At 50.1% G+C, this 21,367-nt stretch overlaps 8 protein-coding genes across 8 annotated transcripts; 6 read left to right on the plus strand and 2 right to left on the minus strand.

Annotated features, from left to right (window-relative positions):
* Positions 1-433: 433 nt before the first annotated feature.
* On the plus strand, positions 434-1,896 carry ARB_00651 (uncharacterized protein; the record flags this gene model as incomplete). Its single annotated transcript, XM_003013060.1, has 2 exons — positions 434-1,654; positions 1,750-1,896. 2 exons carry the CDS (start codon positions 434-436, stop codon positions 1,894-1,896), a joined length of 1,368 nt encoding a protein of 455 aa, XP_003013106.1.
* A 2,070-nt stretch (positions 1,897-3,966) lies between these two features.
* Positions 3,967-5,442, plus strand: ARB_00652 (uncharacterized protein; the record flags this gene model as incomplete). The annotated part of the gene is made up of 1 exon (XM_003013061.1): positions 3,967-5,442. The coding sequence occupies one exon, from the start codon at positions 3,967-3,969 to the stop codon at positions 5,440-5,442; it is 1,476 nt and encodes a 491-aa protein (XP_003013107.1).
* A 100-nt stretch (positions 5,443-5,542) lies between these two features.
* ARB_00653 (uncharacterized protein) lies at positions 5,543-7,245 on the plus strand (the record flags this gene model as incomplete). Its single annotated transcript, XM_003013062.1, has 6 exons — positions 5,543-5,575; positions 5,627-5,896; positions 6,002-6,119; positions 6,215-6,364; positions 6,408-6,529; positions 6,586-7,245. 6 exons carry the CDS (start codon positions 5,543-5,545, stop codon positions 7,243-7,245), a joined length of 1,353 nt encoding a protein of 450 aa, XP_003013108.1.
* A 922-nt stretch (positions 7,246-8,167) lies between these two features.
* Positions 8,168-11,272, minus strand: ARB_00654 (uncharacterized protein; the record flags this gene model as incomplete). Its single annotated transcript, XM_003013063.1, has 3 exons — positions 8,168-8,326; positions 8,393-10,293; positions 10,405-11,272. The coding sequence occupies 3 exons, from the start codon at positions 11,270-11,272 to the stop codon at positions 8,168-8,170; spliced, it is 2,928 nt and encodes a 975-aa protein (XP_003013109.1).
* Positions 11,273-11,327: 55 nt separating this feature from the next.
* Positions 11,328-11,900, plus strand: ARB_00655 (uncharacterized protein; the record flags this gene model as incomplete). Its single annotated transcript, XM_003013064.1, has 1 exon — positions 11,328-11,900. The coding sequence occupies one exon, from the start codon at positions 11,328-11,330 to the stop codon at positions 11,898-11,900; it is 573 nt and encodes a 190-aa protein (XP_003013110.1).
* A 1,069-nt stretch (positions 11,901-12,969) lies between these two features.
* On the minus strand, positions 12,970-13,938 carry ARB_00656 (uncharacterized protein; the record flags this gene model as incomplete). The annotated part of the gene is made up of 3 exons (XM_003013065.1): positions 12,970-13,155; positions 13,228-13,587; positions 13,666-13,938. The coding sequence occupies 3 exons, from the start codon at positions 13,936-13,938 to the stop codon at positions 12,970-12,972; spliced, it is 819 nt and encodes a 272-aa protein (XP_003013111.1).
* A 1,203-nt stretch (positions 13,939-15,141) lies between these two features.
* ARB_00657 (uncharacterized protein) lies at positions 15,142-16,922 on the plus strand (the record flags this gene model as incomplete). Its single annotated transcript, XM_003013066.1, has 2 exons — positions 15,142-16,099; positions 16,231-16,922. 2 exons carry the CDS (start codon positions 15,142-15,144, stop codon positions 16,920-16,922), a joined length of 1,650 nt encoding a protein of 549 aa, XP_003013112.1.
* Positions 16,923-20,543: 3,621 nt separating this feature from the next.
* ARB_00658 (uncharacterized protein) lies at positions 20,544-20,906 on the plus strand (the record flags this gene model as incomplete). The annotated part of the gene is made up of 1 exon (XM_003013067.1): positions 20,544-20,906. The coding sequence occupies one exon, from the start codon at positions 20,544-20,546 to the stop codon at positions 20,904-20,906; it is 363 nt and encodes a 120-aa protein (XP_003013113.1).
* Between the last annotated feature and the right edge of the window lie 461 nt (positions 20,907-21,367).

The following is a 21,367-nucleotide window of genomic DNA, read 5'->3' on the forward strand; positions in this document are numbered from 1 at the left end:
ATAGCTTGCGAAATTGCTCTAACCGGTCCCTGGTCGGGTTCTAGCTGCTTATTATCCCAGATCCAGATGTGGAGGGCGACATGTTCAGGAACTTGCATAACTAATGGAAGCAACTTATAATGAAAATATGAAAATAGTTCGCCCATCCGCCACACCAGTTAACCAACTAACTAGCCAATGAAATGGAAGACGCTTACTAAGCGTCGCTTGAACTGGGTTTAAAACGCACAAACCAAGCCAAGCTCCTCCATATTTTTTTTTTCTTTCTTTCTTTCTTTTTTTTTTTTTCCCCCCTCCTGGACTCCACCGTTGTGTCAAAACACAACCCCTGATTCGAGCCTGCGTGAGTTTTGATCGCCGTTATTCCAGCCTCATATAACTATCCTTGCTACTTCTACGGCAGCTACAGAGTACACTTCCCGAGACTTTGAAAATGGATCCAAAACTGACGGACGACGAAAAGTCTCGCGTGAAGGACCTGAGAGCTGCAGTCCGGAGGGCCCGCCAAGGGAGCAGCGAGGAGGTCTATGGGTCAGAGGACTACTGGAAGTATAGCAAGGAAGAGCTTGACGGTGAAGACAAGATAAGTGATTTGAGATTCCGTGCGCTGCAGAGAAACAGTGATCTATCGGATCCGAGTTTTGAACAGGCTGCGCAAGAATACAAGTCGCAACAAGAGCAACGGAGTGCCAAACGACTTTCTATACTGGAGAAGGAGAAGCTTTTCGATAAGAGGAATAAGATTCTCCAACAGTCATCGTCGACTACCACTAATCTCACATCTATGCGTGCTGCTTATGTGGACCTGCTTTTGACGATCCAGAGCAAAACAAGCCGTCAGAAGCAAAGTGACTTTTCAAAAGACGTCCTGAGAGCCTATGGTGGAACTACGAAAACCAACAACACCACGTACTGTTTTAGTGTCCTGGATGGCACTCGTCGCGAGAGAGATGAGTTTGTCGCAGCACACATCTTTCCGCTCTCAATTGGACCTAAGGCGATGGAATATATCTTCGGCAGAGATGCAAGATATGAAATAAACTCACCAAGAAATGCTTTGCTTCTCCCGAAGAAGATCGAAAAACACTTCGATGCCCACCAGATCGTCGTTGTTCCGGCTAAATCAGACAACCCCGACGTCCGAGAATGGCAATTCCTAATTGTCGATAAGTCGGGGCTCTGGAACGAGTACGTGTTTCCAGGTGGGGAAATGAAATTCTCTGACCTACATGAACGAAAATTGATCTTTCCCAATGACTTTCGTCCACGAGCGCGATACTTATACTTCCATTACCTTACTTCGATGATTATACACTTCAGAGCGGCGCAGAAGACTGGCATAGTTCGCAGTGAGCTTCCAGACGCTGAGTGGCCAGAGCTCACGAGAGCATGGGCTACGCACGGGGAATATCTGAGGGACAACATGATTTACGGCTTTATGGAGGAGTTGGGACACGATTTGCCGGAAGATCTCAAGCAAAATGCGTTAACACACTGTGCACCCATTCGTTCAAACAGTGAAGCAGAGGAGCTTGAAGAAGTCATCGATTCGTTAGGGATGATTCAAATAGGCAGTGACGATGACGATGACGATGACGATGAAGACGGGAATTTTGATGAAGATGATGAGGAAGGGGAGGCGGGTGGTATGTCGGTAAATTGATGTGGATGTTTGGAATTTGCTGTTGTTGATGAGTTCGTTAACTTGAGGTCGAGTGGATGAGGTCAGCAAGCTAGTTAGTTAGTTAGGGCGGTGAAGGCGGGCAGAAAGCTGACAGCTTGCAAGAAGCGAAAGACAGAAAAGACAGCAAGAAAGGCATCAACTTCACATCAACTTCAGGCGACGTCGCTCTTGATCCATTATTATTACTACACTGGCGGTCGGAGAGAAATTGATTATAGGTAGCTGATATACAATAGCCTAATACATACTCCGTACTCGTGCTGTGCTGCCTTGAATCCCCTTCGCGTTGCGTCGTCGCTTGTGCTCTGCGCACACATCATAGCTCAAGATGGTAGGCCTTTAGACACCCGGCGATATCTACGTTTCCCAGCTAACCAGCGTGGCTGTAGAATTCTCTATTCAACGCTGCCCTGAAACAGTCAGCGGCTGTCCGTCGCGACCTGGACACTTTTGCGGAATCTCCCACCAGCGGACCAGCAGCTCTACAAGGTACCACCATCTTACTACCCGGAGGTACTAGATCCCGGTGAAGGAGCCATGGGTTGACTATATACAATACTATAACAGGACAGATATCTGCATCCCTCACATCCTTTTCACGAACAATAGATGATTACTCCTCGCTCTCGAAAAAGGAGCTCATACCTGCCAAACAAGAGAAAGCGTTCGAGCGGGTAAAGAATTTCAGAACCGAGCTGGCGGACTATAGGCTGCAGTTTGACAGATTACGCAAAGAGAGGGAAGAAGCTGTACGTATAACCTGTGACGAGTGGCTGAGATGTTCCGGAGCTGAACTTTTGGTGGATAGCAAGTTACTGCAAACAGAAATGAACTACTAGGCCGCAGGCCTCACAATGCAGCGACACCCGAGAATCCTTATGCCCAATCGAACCTATCTACGCAACATTCAGCGTTCGCGAGCCCCCACCGACAACAGGCCCATGCAAGCGGCGGGCTTAGCTTCGGCGCTTCACCTTCAGACTATAACCGAGAGACACATGCCCTACGAGAACAGTCGTTCTTAGCCAATACAAATAACCAAATAGATGAGTTTCTTGATAGAGGCAGAGCTGTCCTAGCTGATCTTGGCCAGCAGCGCGAAATGCTAAAAGGCACCCAACGGAGGCTATACAGTGTCGCTAATACGTTGGGAGTAAGCGGAGATACAATACGGATGATCGAGAGAAGAGCCAAGCAGGACAAATGGATATTTTGGGCAGGGCTTGTGATATTTATCTTGTTCTGCTGGGCAGTTCTTCATTTCCTGCGCTGATACGGGGGTTGCTGACGACCTCGGTATTTTCAATCAATCGGCGCCATCGAGCTGCTGTACAGGAGGGAAGTAATTGGTTAACAATAATGGCTCTTTCTTGATGGTTGTCTCGATAATCTTCACCACGGCCCTCCTACCTTGGCTTCAACCAGCTAAGCCCCCAAAGCTAGTACCTGCTACCGGAAGCCAAAAGTATCTCCCAGTGGCGTTTGCGAAGGGATACAACACCTCTACCGTGCCTCGCTATTCCAGCAGACATCGGATAACGTCCTCGAGGCCGACAGCAAACGAGGCTTGAAACATTTAATTGGTAATGGCTGAATCTGAATGCCAGTCAAATAACTTGACAAAGATGTACGACCAAGCCTATCTGCATAGTTACGAGAAGGCTATTGTATACAACAATGGAGACGTTACTGCTACTTGTATCAACATGAGATATTGTTTAAACACCGCATCATCTCTCCCTCAAGAGAAGCGTGTAGTTATCTATGATAGCTCGTACGAGGTATATTCAAGGATGACCTCATCTTGTGGTAGAAAAGCGGTCAAATCCTTCCCGCTCATCAGGATGTCTCCATCGGACTAACTACCCATGTCACAGCACTCTATCAAGCCAAACTTCAAAGACGAATGGGCTGCCCTGTGGCCGTTATCAGGCCAATCATTGATGGAGCGGCTTTGCTGCCGGGCGTCTGTCCCGTTCAAAGGACGCTTAAGTCCTCGTATCAACTGGGGCTATGCTGGCTTCGGGCCAATCAGCCACAAACGAGAAAACGCAGCGACTTTGTTCAAGGATGAGAGTCCTGCAGAGTAAATATATAAATACGATGTTCAGCCGCGTTTTTGTGAAACGTCTTTGCTGGCGAAGAGGAGGTGGGATTATTAGTTATATGACTTCTGCTACAGCTGCTTGCGACTTCAGTTATCGAGCTGGGTCGGAGTGAAGTCGTCAGCTAAATGAGATGATTACCGATGCGCCATCACGTCGAATGTGTTTTATATACCGATGATCCGCCATACGAGACCCGGACGTGAGCTATGGGTGTCGATTTCACTATACGCACTATGCATCTTGCTGCTGGTCGAGGGTAGCAGGGCGGCACCAACCTCGACCTTACCAGCAGCCGGAGCCAAGTTAGAGCCCCGGGGGATCTTTGGTCCTAACGAGACAGCAGCGGAGGATGATTCTGTTCTCTGCGTCTTCCCGATAAGCGGACAGTATGGCTTTCTCTCTCGACTGTTATACTACGGCTCCCTTGTCTTTGCCATCATCGGACGAACCCATAGATGGCTTGTTCTAGGAGCGTTGGCATCTGCTCTGGCCTTTGCAGGCTCGACTTCTATCCATATGTTGACGCTGGTCACTTCCAAGACACCGGCGTTTGATCTGGACATTCTCGCTGCATGGTCGATTCTGACAACGGGATGTCTGGCCTTTGCAGCACTGATACATTGGTCTTCGTCTGTCAGGAACTCTGATTCGAGAGTTGTGTTGATTCTGTGGGGTATGATGGTTGGTATAGGCTGCGTGACGGGCAGGGCATTGCTGCTGGATGTCAATTCCCAGGCTGAGCCGGCCTGCAGGTCCTCGAACGGGACGCTTCTGAAGGCACAGTCTGAGCTGGCCAGCGGCATGTTTAATTGCACGTACAAGTGCTTTGGAGTCCGAACGCCGCTGAGAGACCCATCTGAGATCACAGTGATGCCAGCCAAGGTGTTTGTTGGGACGTATTCGACATTGACCGTGGCATTGATGGCTCCGATTCTCGCTGCTGCGCATAAGAGCATGTCGGTGAACTTGTCTCTGCACTCGCCTTCTGATCTGTGTGCACACTGGGTGCTGGGCTACTTGAACCATTCTCTGAACGCACGCCTGTCACAGCACATCTACAACGCTGCGTGCTCGACCTGGTACGGCGGGTACATCCTGTTGCTGCGGTATGCGAGCACAGCCAAGTTCAAATCCAACAAACGCCGCCTTATAGCCATCACGCTCATCTGTCCGCTGCTCGTTATCGACCTGGTCCTCGACATCCTGACGCCCTTTATCTTCATTGCAAACATCCTCATCAACGAAATCAACCTGATGATCAACCACTTCCCCGTCGAAGAAGGCATCCGTTCAATCGGGCAGTGGTCCCCCATGGTTTCTGCAGCGCTGGTCATCCTCGCCGCCATCATCAACCAGCTCACCGAGCGCCATCGAATACTGAAGGAGAAGAAGAAGGCTGCAAAGTCATCCGACCCTCACTCTGGACTGCCAGTCTGGTCTCACTCCCAGACATGTGAATCACAGACCTCGGCTAGTCCCTTGGTTTACGACCACAGAACCCGTCACGGAGACACTGATCGGAAGCCAGGACATCACCACCACGCTCAGGAAATCGGGGTTATCGAGAGAGACTTCAGTCGCCAGGAGACGCTGCACACAGAGCTAGAGGACTATCCCAAACACTCCCCCAAGGCTTATATACGGCCATGACCCCCCTGTAAACTTCAGCCAATCTACCCCAGATCGCCGCCTATGTACTTAGCTAGCCTAGAACTGTAACTGAGTAATGTTAAGTAGTTGCGAGCCTGCCATGCCATGGCCAGCATCTTCCCTGCTGTCTGATGTTTGATCGCTGTCTCTCTTTGCTTTTCTTCTTGATATCAAAATCCAAAAGTTTGACGCCGAAATCGCCGGCCGAGCCCGAGTGCACGTGACTTCCCGTCCGAGAAAAAACATCAACAACTTTTCGACTTTCGACTTCGACTTCGACTTCATCTTCTTCTTCCCACGAGACAAGCAAGACAAACAAAGTCGACCGCCACAACTCCTCCCTTCTCACCCGCTGTTTGTTGAGATCCCTCATTCAATTGCATTCACCATGTTCGCTGCACGCCGCACCGCCACTCTCTTCCAGAGACGAGCTTTCTCTGCCACTGCCTCCCAGGTAAGTGACGCCGGCCCCAACGCTTCCGGGGAGCTTCGGTACAGCTGGACGGAGCATTCCTTCGCTGCAGGATCTGTGTGCTAACGTATAACTCGGTTGCTGTAGGCCTCCAAGGTCTCCGTCCTCGGTGCTGCCGGTGGCATTGGCCAGCCGTTGTCCCTGTTGATGAAGTTGAACCCTCGTGTCTCTCAGCTTGCTCTCTACGACATCCGCGGTGGACCCGGTGCGTAGCCACGAAACACCCAATTGCAGCCTCCAAACTCTGCAATTGAGGTGAAAATTGAAGAAGAAGCCATAAAACTGACCGGTCAACTGCAGGTGTTGCCGCTGATTTGAGCCACATCAACACCAACAGCGTTGTCAGCGGCCATGAGCCTACCCCATCCGGCCTCAAGGATGCTCTCAAGGGATCTGAAATTGTCCTCATCCCCGCTGGTGTTCCCCGCAAGCCAGGAATGACCCGTGATGGTATGTTTGCTCTCTGCTGTTATGAAGCATCAATGGAAAATAGAGAGAGGTTTTGAAGCTGACTTGTCAGACCTTTTCGCTACCAATGCCTCCATTGTCCGTGACTTGGCCAAGGCTGCCGCTGAGCACTGCCCCAACGCCAACATCCTCGTCATCTCCAACCCCGTAAGTACTTCATTTGCAATAGTGACAGTCGAAATCGCCGTCTAATGTACGAATAGGTCAACTCTACCGTCCCAATTGTTGCCGAGGTCTTCAAGGCCAAGAACGTCTACAACCCCAAGCGTATCTTCGGTGTTACCACCCTTGACGTCCTCCGTGCCTCTCGCTTCGTCTCTGAGATCAAGAACACCGACCCAGCTGATGAGAAGATCCCCGTTGTTGGTGGTCACTCCGGTGTCACCATCATTCCACTGATCTCCCAGTCCAACCACCCCGACATTGCCGGTGAGGCCCTCGACAAGCTCATCAACCGCATCCAGTTCGGTGGTGACGAGGTTGTCAAGGCCAAGGCTGGTGCTGGATCTGCCACTCTCTCCATGGCCCAGGCCGGTGCCCGTTTCGCCGACAGCCTTCTCAAAGCCACCCAGGGCGAGAAGAACGTCATCGAGCCCACCTTCGTTGACAGCCCCCTCTACAAGGACCAGGGTATCGAGTTCGTTGCCTCCAACGTCCGTCTCGGCCCCAACGGTGTTGAGGAGATCCTCCCCATCGGCCAGGTCTCTGAGTACGAGCAGAAGCTCCTCGACAACTGCCTTGTTGAGCTCAAGAAGAACATCCAGAAGGGTACGTTACTTCTCATGTCCTTTGTTTCCCTTTATAGACCACGGCTAACTATATATTTTTCTGCAGGTGTCGACTTCGTCAAGGCCAACCCTTAAATCGTATCCTCTACGATGAAGCCTGCCCGTCCACTTTAGTATCCCTACCTTACTGTACTATGTTTTTCTCACCCTTTACCTCAATCCTGCCTACGATCTCCCAAGGGTTTCTAGTTTACGTGGCGTGTTGAACGTTAGCGGCTTGTTGCAGATCTAAGTCCCTTTTCCTCCCTCTAGCTTGTACTTTAAATGGCCAATTTATGATTCTATATCATCCTCCGATTGCTGTGGCGGTAGACTTAGATCGCGGTTAACGTTTCGACTTATTTTGTAGATATATATATTCTGGATATAAATATTCATTTCCATTACCTCCTCTCACCCATTAACCAGGCTAATCAATCAAGTTTGTCTGTCTCAAACAAATACTAGTATCAAATGAAAAACAATGCCATAAAAAGCAGAAAAGAGAACAAAGAGTACACCAGGTGGTCAGTATTATTCCCTCCACAAGCTCATCAGAACATTTAGAAAGTAACAAAAAGCCCCTTGAAGGTGTGACACGGGATGGATGGTAAGAAAGGCCGAAGCAACGAGGTGTTTTATATCTAATATTGCGTTTTAAGAGCACTGATGGAGGGAGTGGTCGAGTGGAGTTAAAACAGTGTTGATATCATAGGGCCGGGTAGGTAGATAGTATTGTGGTAAACCGGTAGAACAAGACTGAAGGAAAGATAGAGAAAGGAAGATAAGACACTGAAAATCGCACCGGGGGAATTGTACCAGGACCAGGACCAGGGCCAGAACCAGAACCGAAGCCAGAAGTATTATCATAACCATAACTTGAAACGTAAGAGAAAAACAAGGGTGAAAGGCATGGTGAGGTTGAACTAGTAATGACACCGGCGAAGTGAAGGAAAGGGAATATTGATGAAAGGCATAAAGAGAAATAAGAAGGGAGATAATGGAGATGAAGACCACATTAAGTGTAGCTTCTCATGGCATCCAAGTAGCCTGTTCCACCCTTGAGATCCTGCTCGAACGTCTCTGCTACGTCTAGGACACGCATAATATGTTGCATTGATAGGGGCACTTTCTCATTGATAGCCAGGGCCTGAGCAGTGCGTACTGAGTTTTTGATCTATATGTTGTTAGCTGGAATTGAGCTTGAACGCAAAAAAAAAAGTAAGTATATGAGCATGCTTACCTGTCGACCGTTTAGGTTATGCCTAGCAAGAGTATCGTAATCCTTATCCGTAAACTTGACGACCTCGATGCCTTCCTTGGTTTGGACACGGTCAAGGAACATTTTCCAAACAGACCGTTTAGCCTTGGTGGTCAAGTCTCCGTATCTCAGGGCAACGTGGATACGTGACTGGAAGGCATCATCGAAAGTCTCAACGCGGTTCGTAGTAAGGAAGAGAATGCCCTGGAAGTACTCTAGTAGACGCAGGAAGATGCTAACCAGAGCATTGCGGTGGATATCTTGAATCGTACGCTTCTCAAGGAAGACGTCTGCCTCATCCAGCAGCAGAACCGCACCCCATGAGTGGGCGATGTCAAGTATCTTATTGAGTTCTCCTTCGAGGGTGCGTGAGTCTGTTCCTAGCTCGCCCGCACTGACCATGTAAAGGGGTCGTTTGAGCAGTTCGGCAATACCCTCTGCCGTGAGTGTTTTGCCCGTGCCAGGTGGGCCGTGAAGGACAGCTACAAGACCCCGGCCTTTACCCTGGATAACATCGTCGATGTTTTCAGCGGCATGGAAAGTGTGTGATTCGACAAGGGCCTTGACGATAGACTTTTGGTTTGCGGGTAAGACAAGGGAGTCAAAAGCGCCGGAGTTCCAGTCGATTTCCGTGATGCCGGAGACGGTGAATTCAAGCCAGAGCTTTTCGCTGAATGCAAAGCCGAGAACGACGGGAGAGGCTATCAGGAGTTCTTCCTCGGTGAACTCGTATTCAACCGTTCCGCCATCTTCAAGCTTAGTGATGTTTTCCTTGGGGATCTCGTTGCCGTTTTCGTCACATTCCATTTCGACAACGTGTGTTTTGCCCTCTTTATCCTGGACGACCTTCAGTCGGGTCTTGGCCTTGAAGGTTTCATCGTTGCCTTCGCCGCCCTCAGAACCAGAATCGGAGCCGCAGCAACAGTCATCGCTATCGTCATCTCCGCCTACTTCCATGATCAGATCAGGTTCCTTGGGTTTGACGGTGCTGATGGCATAGTTGGGATTGATACGACGATGCAAAGCCGGATCTACCATGATACGTCCGTTGATATTGACCTTGATAATGCTTCGTTTGCGCTTTACAAACGCCATGCCCTTGTGGAACCTGTAGTTCATGCCCTGCAAGGAGACAAACTTCTTTCCACGTTCGATGAGCTGAGCCTGCAGCGCCTCGGGATCACGGTGGTATTTGAGAGGGTAGCATGCTAAGCTGGAGATCTTTCGGGGGCCCTTGAAATGGTCTACTTCGGCGGACATAGTGCCCATGCCGAACGACTTGCCGTCATATTCAAGATAGCGGCCTTCAATAGAGTACCACTGACCTCTCATGAAGGAGGATTCCTTGGTGGCATACTCGATCTTGAAGGCACGCGGTTCATCGGGCGTGCCATACGCCTGTGTGTAAGCAATTGTGTTTGGTTTGAACAAAGCCCACAGCAGATCGTATGTGATTGTATTATTGTCCAGGAGCGGGTATAGAGCGTTCTTAGTCTCAGCATAGTCCTTGTCGAGATACTTGACAAGGATCTTCAGGTGAGCTGCCTTGGTGGCAGCTCTCTTCCGGTTCCTCTTCTTCTTCTCTGACTTGGATTGTGCCTTGAGCTCATGCATGTACTCTCTTGTCTCTTCAAGGTAGAGGAAGAGAAGGTTTGGGTCAAGGACTGGGGTATCCTGGACGAGGCTGACACCCTTGACTCCATCCATGATGTGGGCCAGGGCATCTCTCAGGGGTTTGCTCTTGATATCGACGACGGTATCGGTGTATCTGTTTTCCCAGTCAAACTTGCGGCGGACCGTGAAGATGTACTGGTCCCATTCATCAGCTCCGGGATCTTTCACCGTTTCCGTGAGTTTGTAGTTGTGGATGGTGCTGTCCCACACTATAGTGAAAGTCAGCTATAACCGCTCATTGAATGCATAGATGACCGGCTCTCTCAACGGGGAGGTAAATAGGGGGAACAATGAAAGAAAATGGGGGAAAGGGAGCTTACGTTGATCAACTCGCTTGAAGGCAACCTTGGAGGCTCTCTTATTCTTCTTAGTCCTGGGTTTGAGTTGGCGTTGGGAAGTGTTATCTGCAACCGGTTGGTTCATGAGACGTGCACGCCTGATCGTTCTTCTGTTAAGCTGGTTAATGTGATTGATCTGTTGGGCGCGCTTATGCATGTCCCGAGTAATATTGGCGGCATTGCTGCTGACGACATCATAACCGCCAGTGTCGCCTGGTATACTAGATGGCATGTGTTGTGGATTCTCCAGGTGATGCTGCAACTGCTGCTGCTGCTGTTGCTGCTTCTTGAGCAGCTTCTTGACGATCTTCTTTGCCACCTTTTTGCTCTCCTTTTGCTTCTTTGACCCCTGGTCTTCATCTGATGAGTCGTCGTCATCACTATCAGAGGAGTCCTCGGTGTCTTCCTGCTTTCGAGACCGAGATTTCTTCTTCTCCTTCACCCGTCTAGTCCGCTCATTGGTCTTTTTTTTCTTCTGCTTTGACTTTTTCTGCTCAGACTCGGACTCTGACGAGTCTGAGTCTGAACTGCTGTCCGAATCCGAAGAGTCCGAGTCGGAGCTCACCTCTTCCTCGTCCAGGTCGCTGTCACTGTCACTACTGCTGTCACTCGACGAGCTATCCGTTTCGACCTTCTTCTTGCTCCTCTTCTTGCTCTTTTTCTTATTCTTGCTGGCCTTGTCTGACTTGGAGTGAGAGTGAGTATGTTTACCACAGCCAGGCTTCTTGGCGGCGGCAGTAGTGTTGGCCCCGTCTGCTGCCAGCGAAGGGTTGACCTCTGTCTTTGCAGCCAGGTTTTCCGCTGTGCGGTCCTGCTGCTTGATCTCGAGGCTATCTCCCTTGTCACCCATGCTGCCGGCTGTTGTTGTAGTTGTAGTAGTAGTATTGGAGTTGGAGTCGTCTGGTATGGCTGATGATGTAGAAGGCGTGGAAGGAGTGAGAGAAGCTGCCGGAGTGTCTCTCTTGGAGCCGTCGATGGTCGAAGACGCAGTTGTCGAGCTCTGGGGAGGCGGAAGAGGTTCTGAGCCAGCCATGTTGGAAGCTGGAGAAGGGGCGGGTGCTTGGAGATATATAAATATATCAAGCAGTGCAGAGCAGGCAGCAACCGGGCTCAACCAAGCTCAACAAAAAGGGCTAAGAAAAACGGCCCAGCAGGCAGCAGGACAGTGTAGCGGTGAGAACGCGAGCCTCAGGGCCCAGTTGGCAAGCCGAAGACGGGGGCCAGGGGAGCTGTACGAAGCAATCACTGTGAGTCAGGGCCGCCGGGTCAGCTTCAAGCAGGCAGCAGCACAGGGATGGATGGGGGTGGATGGATCAACAGGCAGATGCGATGCTGAACCGGCCAGTGTCTTTTTTTTCACCCTTCGCGGCGAGCAGGAAAAGCCCAGAAGTCGGGAGACGCTCCCTCTGCAGGCGCTCGAGAGGCGAACAAGCCGGCCCAGAAGCTGCCCGGCTGAGTTGGTGGTTGGTGAGAGGTGACGCCGGCCTGGCTGGCACACTGGCGAGAAAGTGAAGCGGCCGGCCAGCCAGTCAGGCGCGGCGAAAGCGCTGGCGGTGGAGCTGCAGCCGCCTGGGGGAGCGCAGGGATCGCGACAGCTCAGCTTCCCGGCATTAGCACTGATGTACATACTTAGGGGGGCGCTGCGAAGGGGACCGCAGACGGGCTGCAGGCTGCAGGCTGCAGGCTGGCTCTTCGTCTTGGGGTCCTCGTCCTCGCCGTCTCTTCTACGGAGTATATGGACTCTGTTGCTTCGGCTTCAACAAACAGCTTAAGCTGGAGCCGGTGGGCCTCTCCACGCCCGGCGCTCCGAGCCCCATCCCTAGCGGCCCCGTAGTTAGCCCCCGTAGCCCCCGTAGCAAGGCCCATGTCAGCCCCTAGGACGCCGATGAAGCCCCCGGGCAGGCCTAAGCAAGCCTCAGCTGGGCCTGGCTGGCCCCTGAGTGGCTCCTCCCACGCCCCAGCCAGCGCCTACAGTCGTCGCTCGCCCCGTCCCCTGGCCCCTGTCCCGTCCATGGCCTGGCCCACCCTGCTCCACGCAGCAGCCAGGGAGCTGCAAGAGGAGTCGGTCTTACGGCGTTGCTTGCTAGCTATCCGTACGGAGTACTCTGTGACTAGCTGGTGATCTGATGGTGGACTCGACTCTGCGGCAGATGTGGCTCATCGATGGGCAGAGTCCCGGGTGGCAATCAGAACTACAGAGTGCTACGGAGTACTTTGGTCATATATGGATACTTTCTAAGAGGTGAAAAAAAAAATCTCCATTGTTGGTTAATATTCACTGACTGCCCTCAGGGATGGTAAAAAAGGTACTCCGAGATCGGCCTGCAGGGGTACAGATGAAGCTGCAGTGACACGCTGGAGGACTTCCAAGTATCCGTTCGAGCCCCCTAATTCGCTCCTGTTCCGTCTATCCTAGCCAGTCACCATGTCCATCCAGCATGTATGTATGTAAGAGAAAGAAAAAAAAAAAAAAAAGAGTGACTGCTTTTCCAACTAGCATAGTTACCAACGGAGTTAGCGATTGTGTCGGGTTGGCTGGCTGGCTGGTTACTCGTCGATCCCGTCAGCCTCCTTGGCAGCCATCTTCCGTCCAAGATCCTTGAACTTCTTCTGCAGGGCGGCTGCAGGGTACCGCTTCCCGCCAGCTGCCTCCATGGCATCCGCAATACGGCACCACTTTTCGTTCTCAAACTTGTCCTCGATATCCTTCTTGTATTGGATCAACTTTGCCTCCTATTCACACAGTTAGCACATATCATGGATACCAACAAGTAATAAATATATATAAATAAATAAAGGACTAACATCCTCGGGGCTGAACACGGTAAAGTTCGCCTTGATACGCTGGTATCTGTTGGACAAGGTGCTGCCACCCACGGTCTCGCCCGTGGCCTTCTCCCATGCAGTCTTGATCTCGCTCCACGGCTTGTTCTCCTCATCTTTCATGCGAAGAAGCATCTTGTCCTCCTCACTAGCCTCGTCAAAGTTACTGGGCAAGGCGCGCTTGCCGGCTTTGCTCGGAGTGCCCTTGGCAGGGGTAGCGCGCTTCTTCTTAGATGGCGTCTCCGCTTCATCGTCAGCCTCTTCGGCAGTGGCGGCGCCAGTAGCATCGCCAGCCTTGGCTTTGCGGCCTCTCTTGCGAGGAGTAACGGGGATCTTGGCTTCCTATATTGATGCTAGATGTTAGATATAGATATCACCACAGAGTACAGTATTTGCTCTGATGCATGAGCCAAAACAAACCTCTTCAGTCTTGATTGCTCCGTTAGTAGCCTTCTTCCCATTGGTACCTCGTCCCTTGGCTGCCTTGGTATTGGCGACCTGGGCTTTAGGCGCCTCGCCTTCGTCATCTTCAGCCTTCACGTCGTCGGCATCTGTGGGCTCAGGCGCTTCCTCAGACATCTCGGAGGCGGGAGTGGACTTCTTATCCTCAGAGACCTCGCCCTCGCTCGCGTCTTCCATCTTGACGTCGAAGGGTTCGGTCTCCACCTCGTTCAGGGGGGTAAATTCAGGCATTTTGCTGAATATCCGGTGGGTTTTCAGGTAATGAGACTGTTGATAATGGTATTTTTGTATGTGTTTCTACCAAGAGTGAATGAAAAGCAGAAGTTGTAAAGGAGGCGCGAAGAAGAAAAGGAGGAGAAGAAAAAAAAGAAGAAGAGGAAGAAAGCGGGAGAAAATTCCGCAGCCCTAGATAGTGCAGTAACTGAACGCTACACGATCCTACTTCAGAATTTTCTAGGCAGATAAAGAAAAACTGAGGGTAGCAAAGGTACTTTTCTGGGTCTGAGAATCAAGAGAGAGCTAGTGCAAGACCCAACTAAGGGAGAGAACAGGGAAGGCTTCACTTCTCCTATTGCTCATCATCACTTAACTGAGATGCTCTAACATGACCATATATAAAAAAGAGTACACTTTATACATTTCAAAGTGAGAGCCCCTTGTTATAGATAATTTTATGGCAATCTTCTGCCTATAACATCACCTTGCAGCAACAGGGAAAGCCAACAGTACCAGAGCCAGAATACCCGGTAAGCCGCCCACGTCGGTACAGGTATACATCATATACCTGGCGATCATCAAAACGCTACTTTCTCAAGTAGCTTATTCATGGCGAATGTGCCAAAATGTTTTACTATTGAGGGTATCTTCACCTTCTTCCACTTCTTTTTTCTGTTTTAGCATCTTCCATGTTGATATGTTGATGTTAATCTTGATGTTGACGTTAAATTTCTTCGACGTTTGAAAAAAAAAAAAAAATTTAACTTAAATCGCAGGACCCACTTCCCGCGGAGTTAAGGTTCGGAGCGCTTATGTAATGACGATTTAAACGCGACAGCCGAGGAAGTCGAGTTTACATTTAGACTACACCATCGTGTAACTGCAAGCGGTGGTTCTAGGTAAGTTGTATCTAGGATGAGAAGTAGAGGGTCCCCAGAAGGGCTGTATATGGTAATAATCACATCCTTTTTGCAGTGTTTTAGGGATTAAACCTTGCTGTTCAAGGGCTACTAGAGGGACATAGGATGGTGTCATCATCGACTTCACTTTCCATTTGGCGAACAAAGGAACCAGAGACTAAAATTGCCACCATGCCTCAGTCGAAATATTATTTAAACCCCGGTCACACCCACTTCCTTCCTTCCAAAAACAAATCATTTTTTATGAACGTTTCAGAACTTCCTACCACCTGAGTATCCGTTTCAACTTACTTCGAAGATGTTCCCAACCCCTCCACCCACGCGAAGTATCAGTAGTAGGCAGCAAGGAGGATCGTCTGGACATGGCTCGATGAGTTCTGCCGGTTCCCGAATTTCAACTCAGGATGCCTTCAGAATGGGTGGCCCTGGACTGCTGCCTTCTTGGCCAGTCCAGATGGGCGTCTCCGAAGGATTATCTGAGCAGTTCCGTGAACGACTAATGAATCTTGCGTTGGAATACCTTGGGAGGTACCAGTTGAGCTACCACCGTTTGATGGTGGTCCGGCGGTACTCTGAAGGTCTGAACCCGACTCCCGCGGACAATACTCTATATATCTCGCTTTACACTCCATCCAATGACAACTGGGTAAAGGCTCTGGATGATATACTCTCAGCAATGGAGCCCTTGCACTTCCCTGGAAGGGTCGAGATGATTGACCATAGAGCCCTGGGGGGCATGAAAACGTTCTCCCCCAATACACCAGACCAGCTAGTCCAAGAATGGGAGCAAATACAATCGGTCATCATTCGCCGTCTGGACTCCATTCAAACAAACTGGAAAGCAATAATGCTTCTAAAGAGGGGATATTGGGAAGAAGTTGCTGTCAATACGATAGTGATCAAAGCATCCATCCCATCAAGAGCGTTGGCAATCTCTACGCGTGATCGAGTGGCTTTTGACATCGACAATGTCCTCGAACGATTTGATCTTCAAGTTGAAATAGTGAGATCTGATCTTATGTGGGGCGCGTTTGCTGAGACACCATCTACAGACTCAGGAAACCCCAGCCTTGGGTGGCCATTCACAAACATCTACAATCTAATGGGGATGAGTATAGCCAGAGCCGATACCCCAAATATGACAGGAACGCTGGGTGGTTACTTGTGCTTTACAGACGCTGCTGGTTGCGAACAATTCCTTGGGCTAACTTGTTACCATGTCATCGGAAAAGGCCCTGATGGTGAAGCTGACTCCGGTAAGTGCGAACTCTATTACTACATTACCATTGGTGACCTTACTGCTATTCAAGATAGTGTACTAATTGATCACAAGCCATCCAACGATTTGGATCCAATAACCTCAATTTTCCATGCCAATCCCCCTCAGGCTCCGATATACAGGCCGCCATTGCTTATATCACGCAAAAGATGGGCTCACCCTCAGAAAATACTGGAGTGAGGAGTGAGGTGTACCGGGAGATAGGAAGGCAAGCTAATGAAGCTAGAGAGAGGGAGTTAAATGAGATCCGGTCCTTCAATCCCAACATTGGAACCGTGGTTGCCACATCAGGTCTTAAAAATAGATCCCTACATTCGGGGCTTGGTTCACCTTTGATCTTGATGGACTGGGCTCTCGTTCATATCAAGAATGGACGGAAATCATTAAACTACATTGCTGAAACCGCACCTGCTGATACACCTTTATGGAAACCAGAAACTCAGTTTGCTATTAAAGGAGCTCCCATACCCAATTCCCAGAATCCAGTTGTGAAGAAGGGTCGCACAACAGGCGCAACATCTGGAATACTAAGTGGACTTGTACATGCTGCATTACGCATATCAGGTTTCCCTGCCGGCCTGCACCACCGCGGTTGGGTAATTGTGAACGAGAACATGCCTTTTGCAAAACACGGGGATTCGGGTGCATGGGTATTGAATATGTCTGGGCAAGTAGTTGGAATGATTTTTGCCGGTGACAAAGCCGATGGGACTACATTAATCGCACCTATGGACCTTATCGTCAAAGACATAGAGGACAAAGTGGGGATCCCAAGAGGCTCCTTAAGATTGCAAGATTGATTAAGCCTTCGTAACTGGCGGAGATACACTGTGATAAAAGCGAAAGATCGTGTTTTAATAGGCGAACAAAATCTGGGTTGCATAAGCTTAAACTACTTCTATTCTTGAGGGCCACAGGTGGCTAGGCATGACCCCGCGTTAATATTTACTACCTTCCATAGATTTTATAATCGATGCCATAGCTATGTTCAAAGCGCTCTATTCAAGTAACCCTTACTATTAATTATTATTGCTATGGCCGGTTCTACGTAGGTGACTATCGAAGCAAGGCTTAATGCCATATCAATGACGGCATGTGAACTTTCCTTGAAGCTGCCAAAGTAAAAAAAAAAAAAAAAAAAAAAAAATCAAGCTTTCAAACAGCCTCTAAATTAATGATAAATCAGCGAAGGCTTGTCGTGGTGGTTGAGCAAAAGGGTTTGACATAGTAGATCGATGGATCACGTTGAATAAATGAGCAACTCAGCGCACCCAAGTGGCTGCAAGCTCCTGCTGTGGCATTCACTATCTAGATGACTACTCACACTCAACCTGGTGCCCAGCCATTGGATTTTGAACTACAAAACTTAGCAGAACCCATTTTCAACAAGCTAGTTAATTGAACATCGCGAGCCGGTGACAAAGTATTAAACAAGCCATGCCTGTACAGCTGATGTAAATATGAACAGTCGCACTCGAGTTCCATGTTTCTCGAGCACTTTTCACCTTTCTGGGACCCATCAGCGGGCTAGATGTCTTCTCAGCAGAGCCGCAACGATGCTCAAAATGTCCCTCCTCGAACACAGACGAGGAGAAGGGCGAGGAGAAGGAATATGCAGGGTCAGCAGCAGAAGAGTTTTGCGGTATATCTCTTCGGGAGGTTTTACTCCCTTGTAAGTTGTTATTCGCAGTAGCCAGTGTAATAGGTTGGTATGGGTATAGTGAAAGCGGCTGCTACGAAGACATCGCAACATACTTCAACAGCTTTCTCTAGAGCACTCCAAAATGCTGTCGGGCCTCCCTGCGACAAGACTGTCCAATCTGTGATGACCTCATTAAAAAACCTGGAACCCACCGTTCGATGGAGAGGCTCTTATGAAGATTAAAGACTGGTTAGTTGCTTGACGAGGGTATCATGTTGGGCACATCGACAGGAGAAGAGAAATAACAGGTCAGGACTTAAGTATCCGACCGAGGATGCCCACCTAGCCCACCCTCGCCGCCCTTTTCCCGCCTGTGCAAGTCTCTGGTCCAGCTGGTCAGGATACGACGCGCCTCCTGCAAGTCGTTCTTGCGCATTAAACGCAGGAGGCCACCAGTTCGATCCCCCCGGCCTTCGGTGTTCCCGCAGTCGCCAAATCAGCGGCCGCGGTCGAAACTTCACCCTCAGAAAAAACCCAAAAAGACACGGAAGCGGCCCAAACGGCCCACCGCCCGTCGCCCCCCAACCAACGAACCAACGACCAACAGTCTTGGAACAACCAACGACAGCCCGAATTCACTCGGCTGAACAAATCTCCCGGAATTCCGGAACAAACAAACAAACAAAACAAACAAACGAGACAAATCTCACCCCCCAACCAAAGTCACATTCCAGGCGGGTACAAGACTCCCTGGAAATCAAAAGGCGTCCAGGGGCCTGGCTGCCCGGAGGATTGCACAGGCTTTTTTTTTTGCATTTGGGTCCTTTGGCTTTGGACGTCTCTCTGCTATAACTAAGGGTTAAGGCCGGCGGTAGCAAACAGATGATCCATGGCAAACAAATGGCTGCTTTATCTCTTCTCAGAGATGCCCTGCTGTGTTTGCTGCCGTCTGCTTGCTGCAGTCAGCCGGCCCTGACCATCCCATTGTGCCATTATATCCTTATATCACTGCTTGCAACCGCCCTTCTTTGATCGCTGGGGATGGACAAGACAGCATGGCTGTCAAACGGCGGGCCGGAGGGGGCTATATATACCCCCTATCTCTCTTGCGTAGCTGCCAGGTAGCCAGAGAAGCAGAAGAACCCAAATATAAAATTAAACAACCGGGCGAGACTGAGTGAGCATGGCTCTCAGGTTGTTCCCTCGTGGGAGAACCGCCTACTACAACATCTGCATTGATGGCTACCGCATCCCGGGCTCGCTCGACTATGCCACGGTGATACACCACATCCCCCATCTGCGGGACTGCCCCCGCCGGCCAGCCACCTCCCAGTCCGCCCTGGGCAGGCTGACGGTAGACATCGACCTGACCGCCGCCGTGCGTCGGTGCCGGCTCGTCGATTCGCTGTACTTCCCTCTCTCGCGCTTCCGGGAGTGTCTGGACATTCTTGTCCGCGTCCTGAGAGACCACCAGCGCCATCCACTGCACGATCCAGGCTCGACCTTGTGCGAGAATCTGGACCAGATGCTCCTTCACAGCCGCTACGACTGGGCCAGGATGCTCGAATACTTTGCTTGTTTCGCATACTTGTTCGACGATGCCGTTCTCAAGGCCTCGGTCTCCCTGCACCGCGGCATGAGCAGTTTTATTGCCCGGAATCGCAGGGAGATGGCACTGCATGCTCCGCTGAATGTATCCTTGCAGTTTGTTGACTTGTGTTTCCACGAGGACTTCACTACCCTGATGACGGCGCTGTTTGAGCAGCTAAGGAGCTCCGATCAGGCATATCTCGTACGGTATATGGGCGTGATACCGCTCTTTTTGGATGGTAGGCCATCGATGCAGATCCCCGGGTATTTCCAAGAACGGTATGGTCCTAGGGGAGGCGTTCGTGACAGGATCAAGATCCGTGCTCGTCGTAGGGTCAGGAGGCGCCATCCTGACTTGCTGGAGAGGGGGTTATTCATCAATTCTCACTGATGGCATGTCCTTTTTGCCGTCTTGCTTTTGCATCTTTTTATGTTTCAGCCGCCTTCATACTCAGTGCTCATGTATTGATTGAATACCTGCTGCAATTAAACCAGTCTTGTAGTAGTACTCCGTAGTAGTCGTAGTTATCCAGTTGTTCGCCTCGCACATACATACCTACTCCGTACGGAGTACAGCTAGCCACAAATGTGATCCCAAACTTGAACAAACAAACCACCTGCATAATATCGATAGAAAAGAAAGAATAAAGCATCGTCCAATAACACGCACTTGCTAACGAGGTGGCTGTCTGTCTCGATTTGAAGAATTTGAAGATCTTCTCCAGGGATCTGCACTGCCTAATTGGAATAACCTATAGCTCCATGGAGGCACGGCCCGTAGACTGCCATGGCGTTGAGTTCTGTGCTGGTCAATGGCCAGATACAGTCCTCATCAAGTCACTTGGTCGAATATTGATGTTTGTACGGAGTACATTTAGGCCATAGTTACAGGCCAGAATGAAATAACTAGTGGAAGTATTCTCAAAATTGAGACTTGCGATCCATGAAATGCGATGGACAGGACGGAGGTTCAGTCTCCAGGATGCCCAACATGGAGGACGGACGAATATAAAAAGGCCCATGGGCTTCTCTGTTTCTGTCAGGATATCATCAACATCATCACCATCACCATCACCATCATCAACAGACACCAGACTGACTGCTAATTGTCAAAGACAGCCACTGCTCAAGTCGTCAAGTCAGTATCCCCTTACCCATCTGACTCGTCCCCATTCTAACAAGACATAGAATGCGCGTCATCAACCTCATCCTCGTTGCTCTCATGAGCATCTTCGTCGACTCCGTCCTCGGCGCTGCTTGCTTCTCCGAAAAGGCCAGCGGAAGCTGCCTGACCAAGGCTCGTCTCGGAACCGCCATCAACACCTATTGCAAGAACAACTGGCGCCAGACCACCACCAACTGGCGTCCATGGAAGGGTGCCAACGGCGCCATGGGCCAGATCGGTCATCTCGGCGTGTTCAAGAGTGAAGCTGCCTGCCGTCGTCTCGGAAACCATGTCGTTGACAAGTGCTATGGCGGCCCCAAGGGTGGTGCTGCTGAGAAGGCCGGAGCTGCTATCAACATCATCTGGTGCCCCTTTTCGTCTCAGTAGACCCACCTCAACTAGTTGATGGGAGGAGCTGATGTGATGTACTCTGTTGGGAGGGTAGTGGTATCACGAAGTCAAGAAGTCAAGAATCCAAAATGATATCTGATGTACCGAGAGACCAAGAAATCAAGTAAAGTCAAAAATTCGTTCATTCATTTGTAACCTGTAGGCCTGCTCCGACCAGAGTAACATGAAGTTTGAAGAAAAGAAGAAGCAAACATGGAATAAGGGTATAATATATACACAGAGAAGAACGATGCCCGGGAAAATCCACAGCCCACTCTGGGGGAGAAGAAAGAAAAGAGTTGAAAGTTGAATAACCCACGCCCGCCATCCGTGTAATAAAAGAAAATAAAGAAGAAAGTCGAAATACGCAAGTTCGAAATCCCCGGGAATGCAATGCAGTACAATACAGAGAAGGTGGAGCAGAACGGTTTCGTCATGGCCGTGGTGGCCAGCGGGTG

The sequence above is a fragment of the Trichophyton benhamiae genome (assembly GCF_000151125.1).
Source record: "Trichophyton benhamiae CBS 112371 chromosome Unknown contig00142.0, whole genome shotgun sequence".
In the NCBI taxonomy this organism is placed as follows: domain Eukaryota; kingdom Fungi; phylum Ascomycota; class Eurotiomycetes; order Onygenales; family Arthrodermataceae; genus Trichophyton; species Trichophyton benhamiae.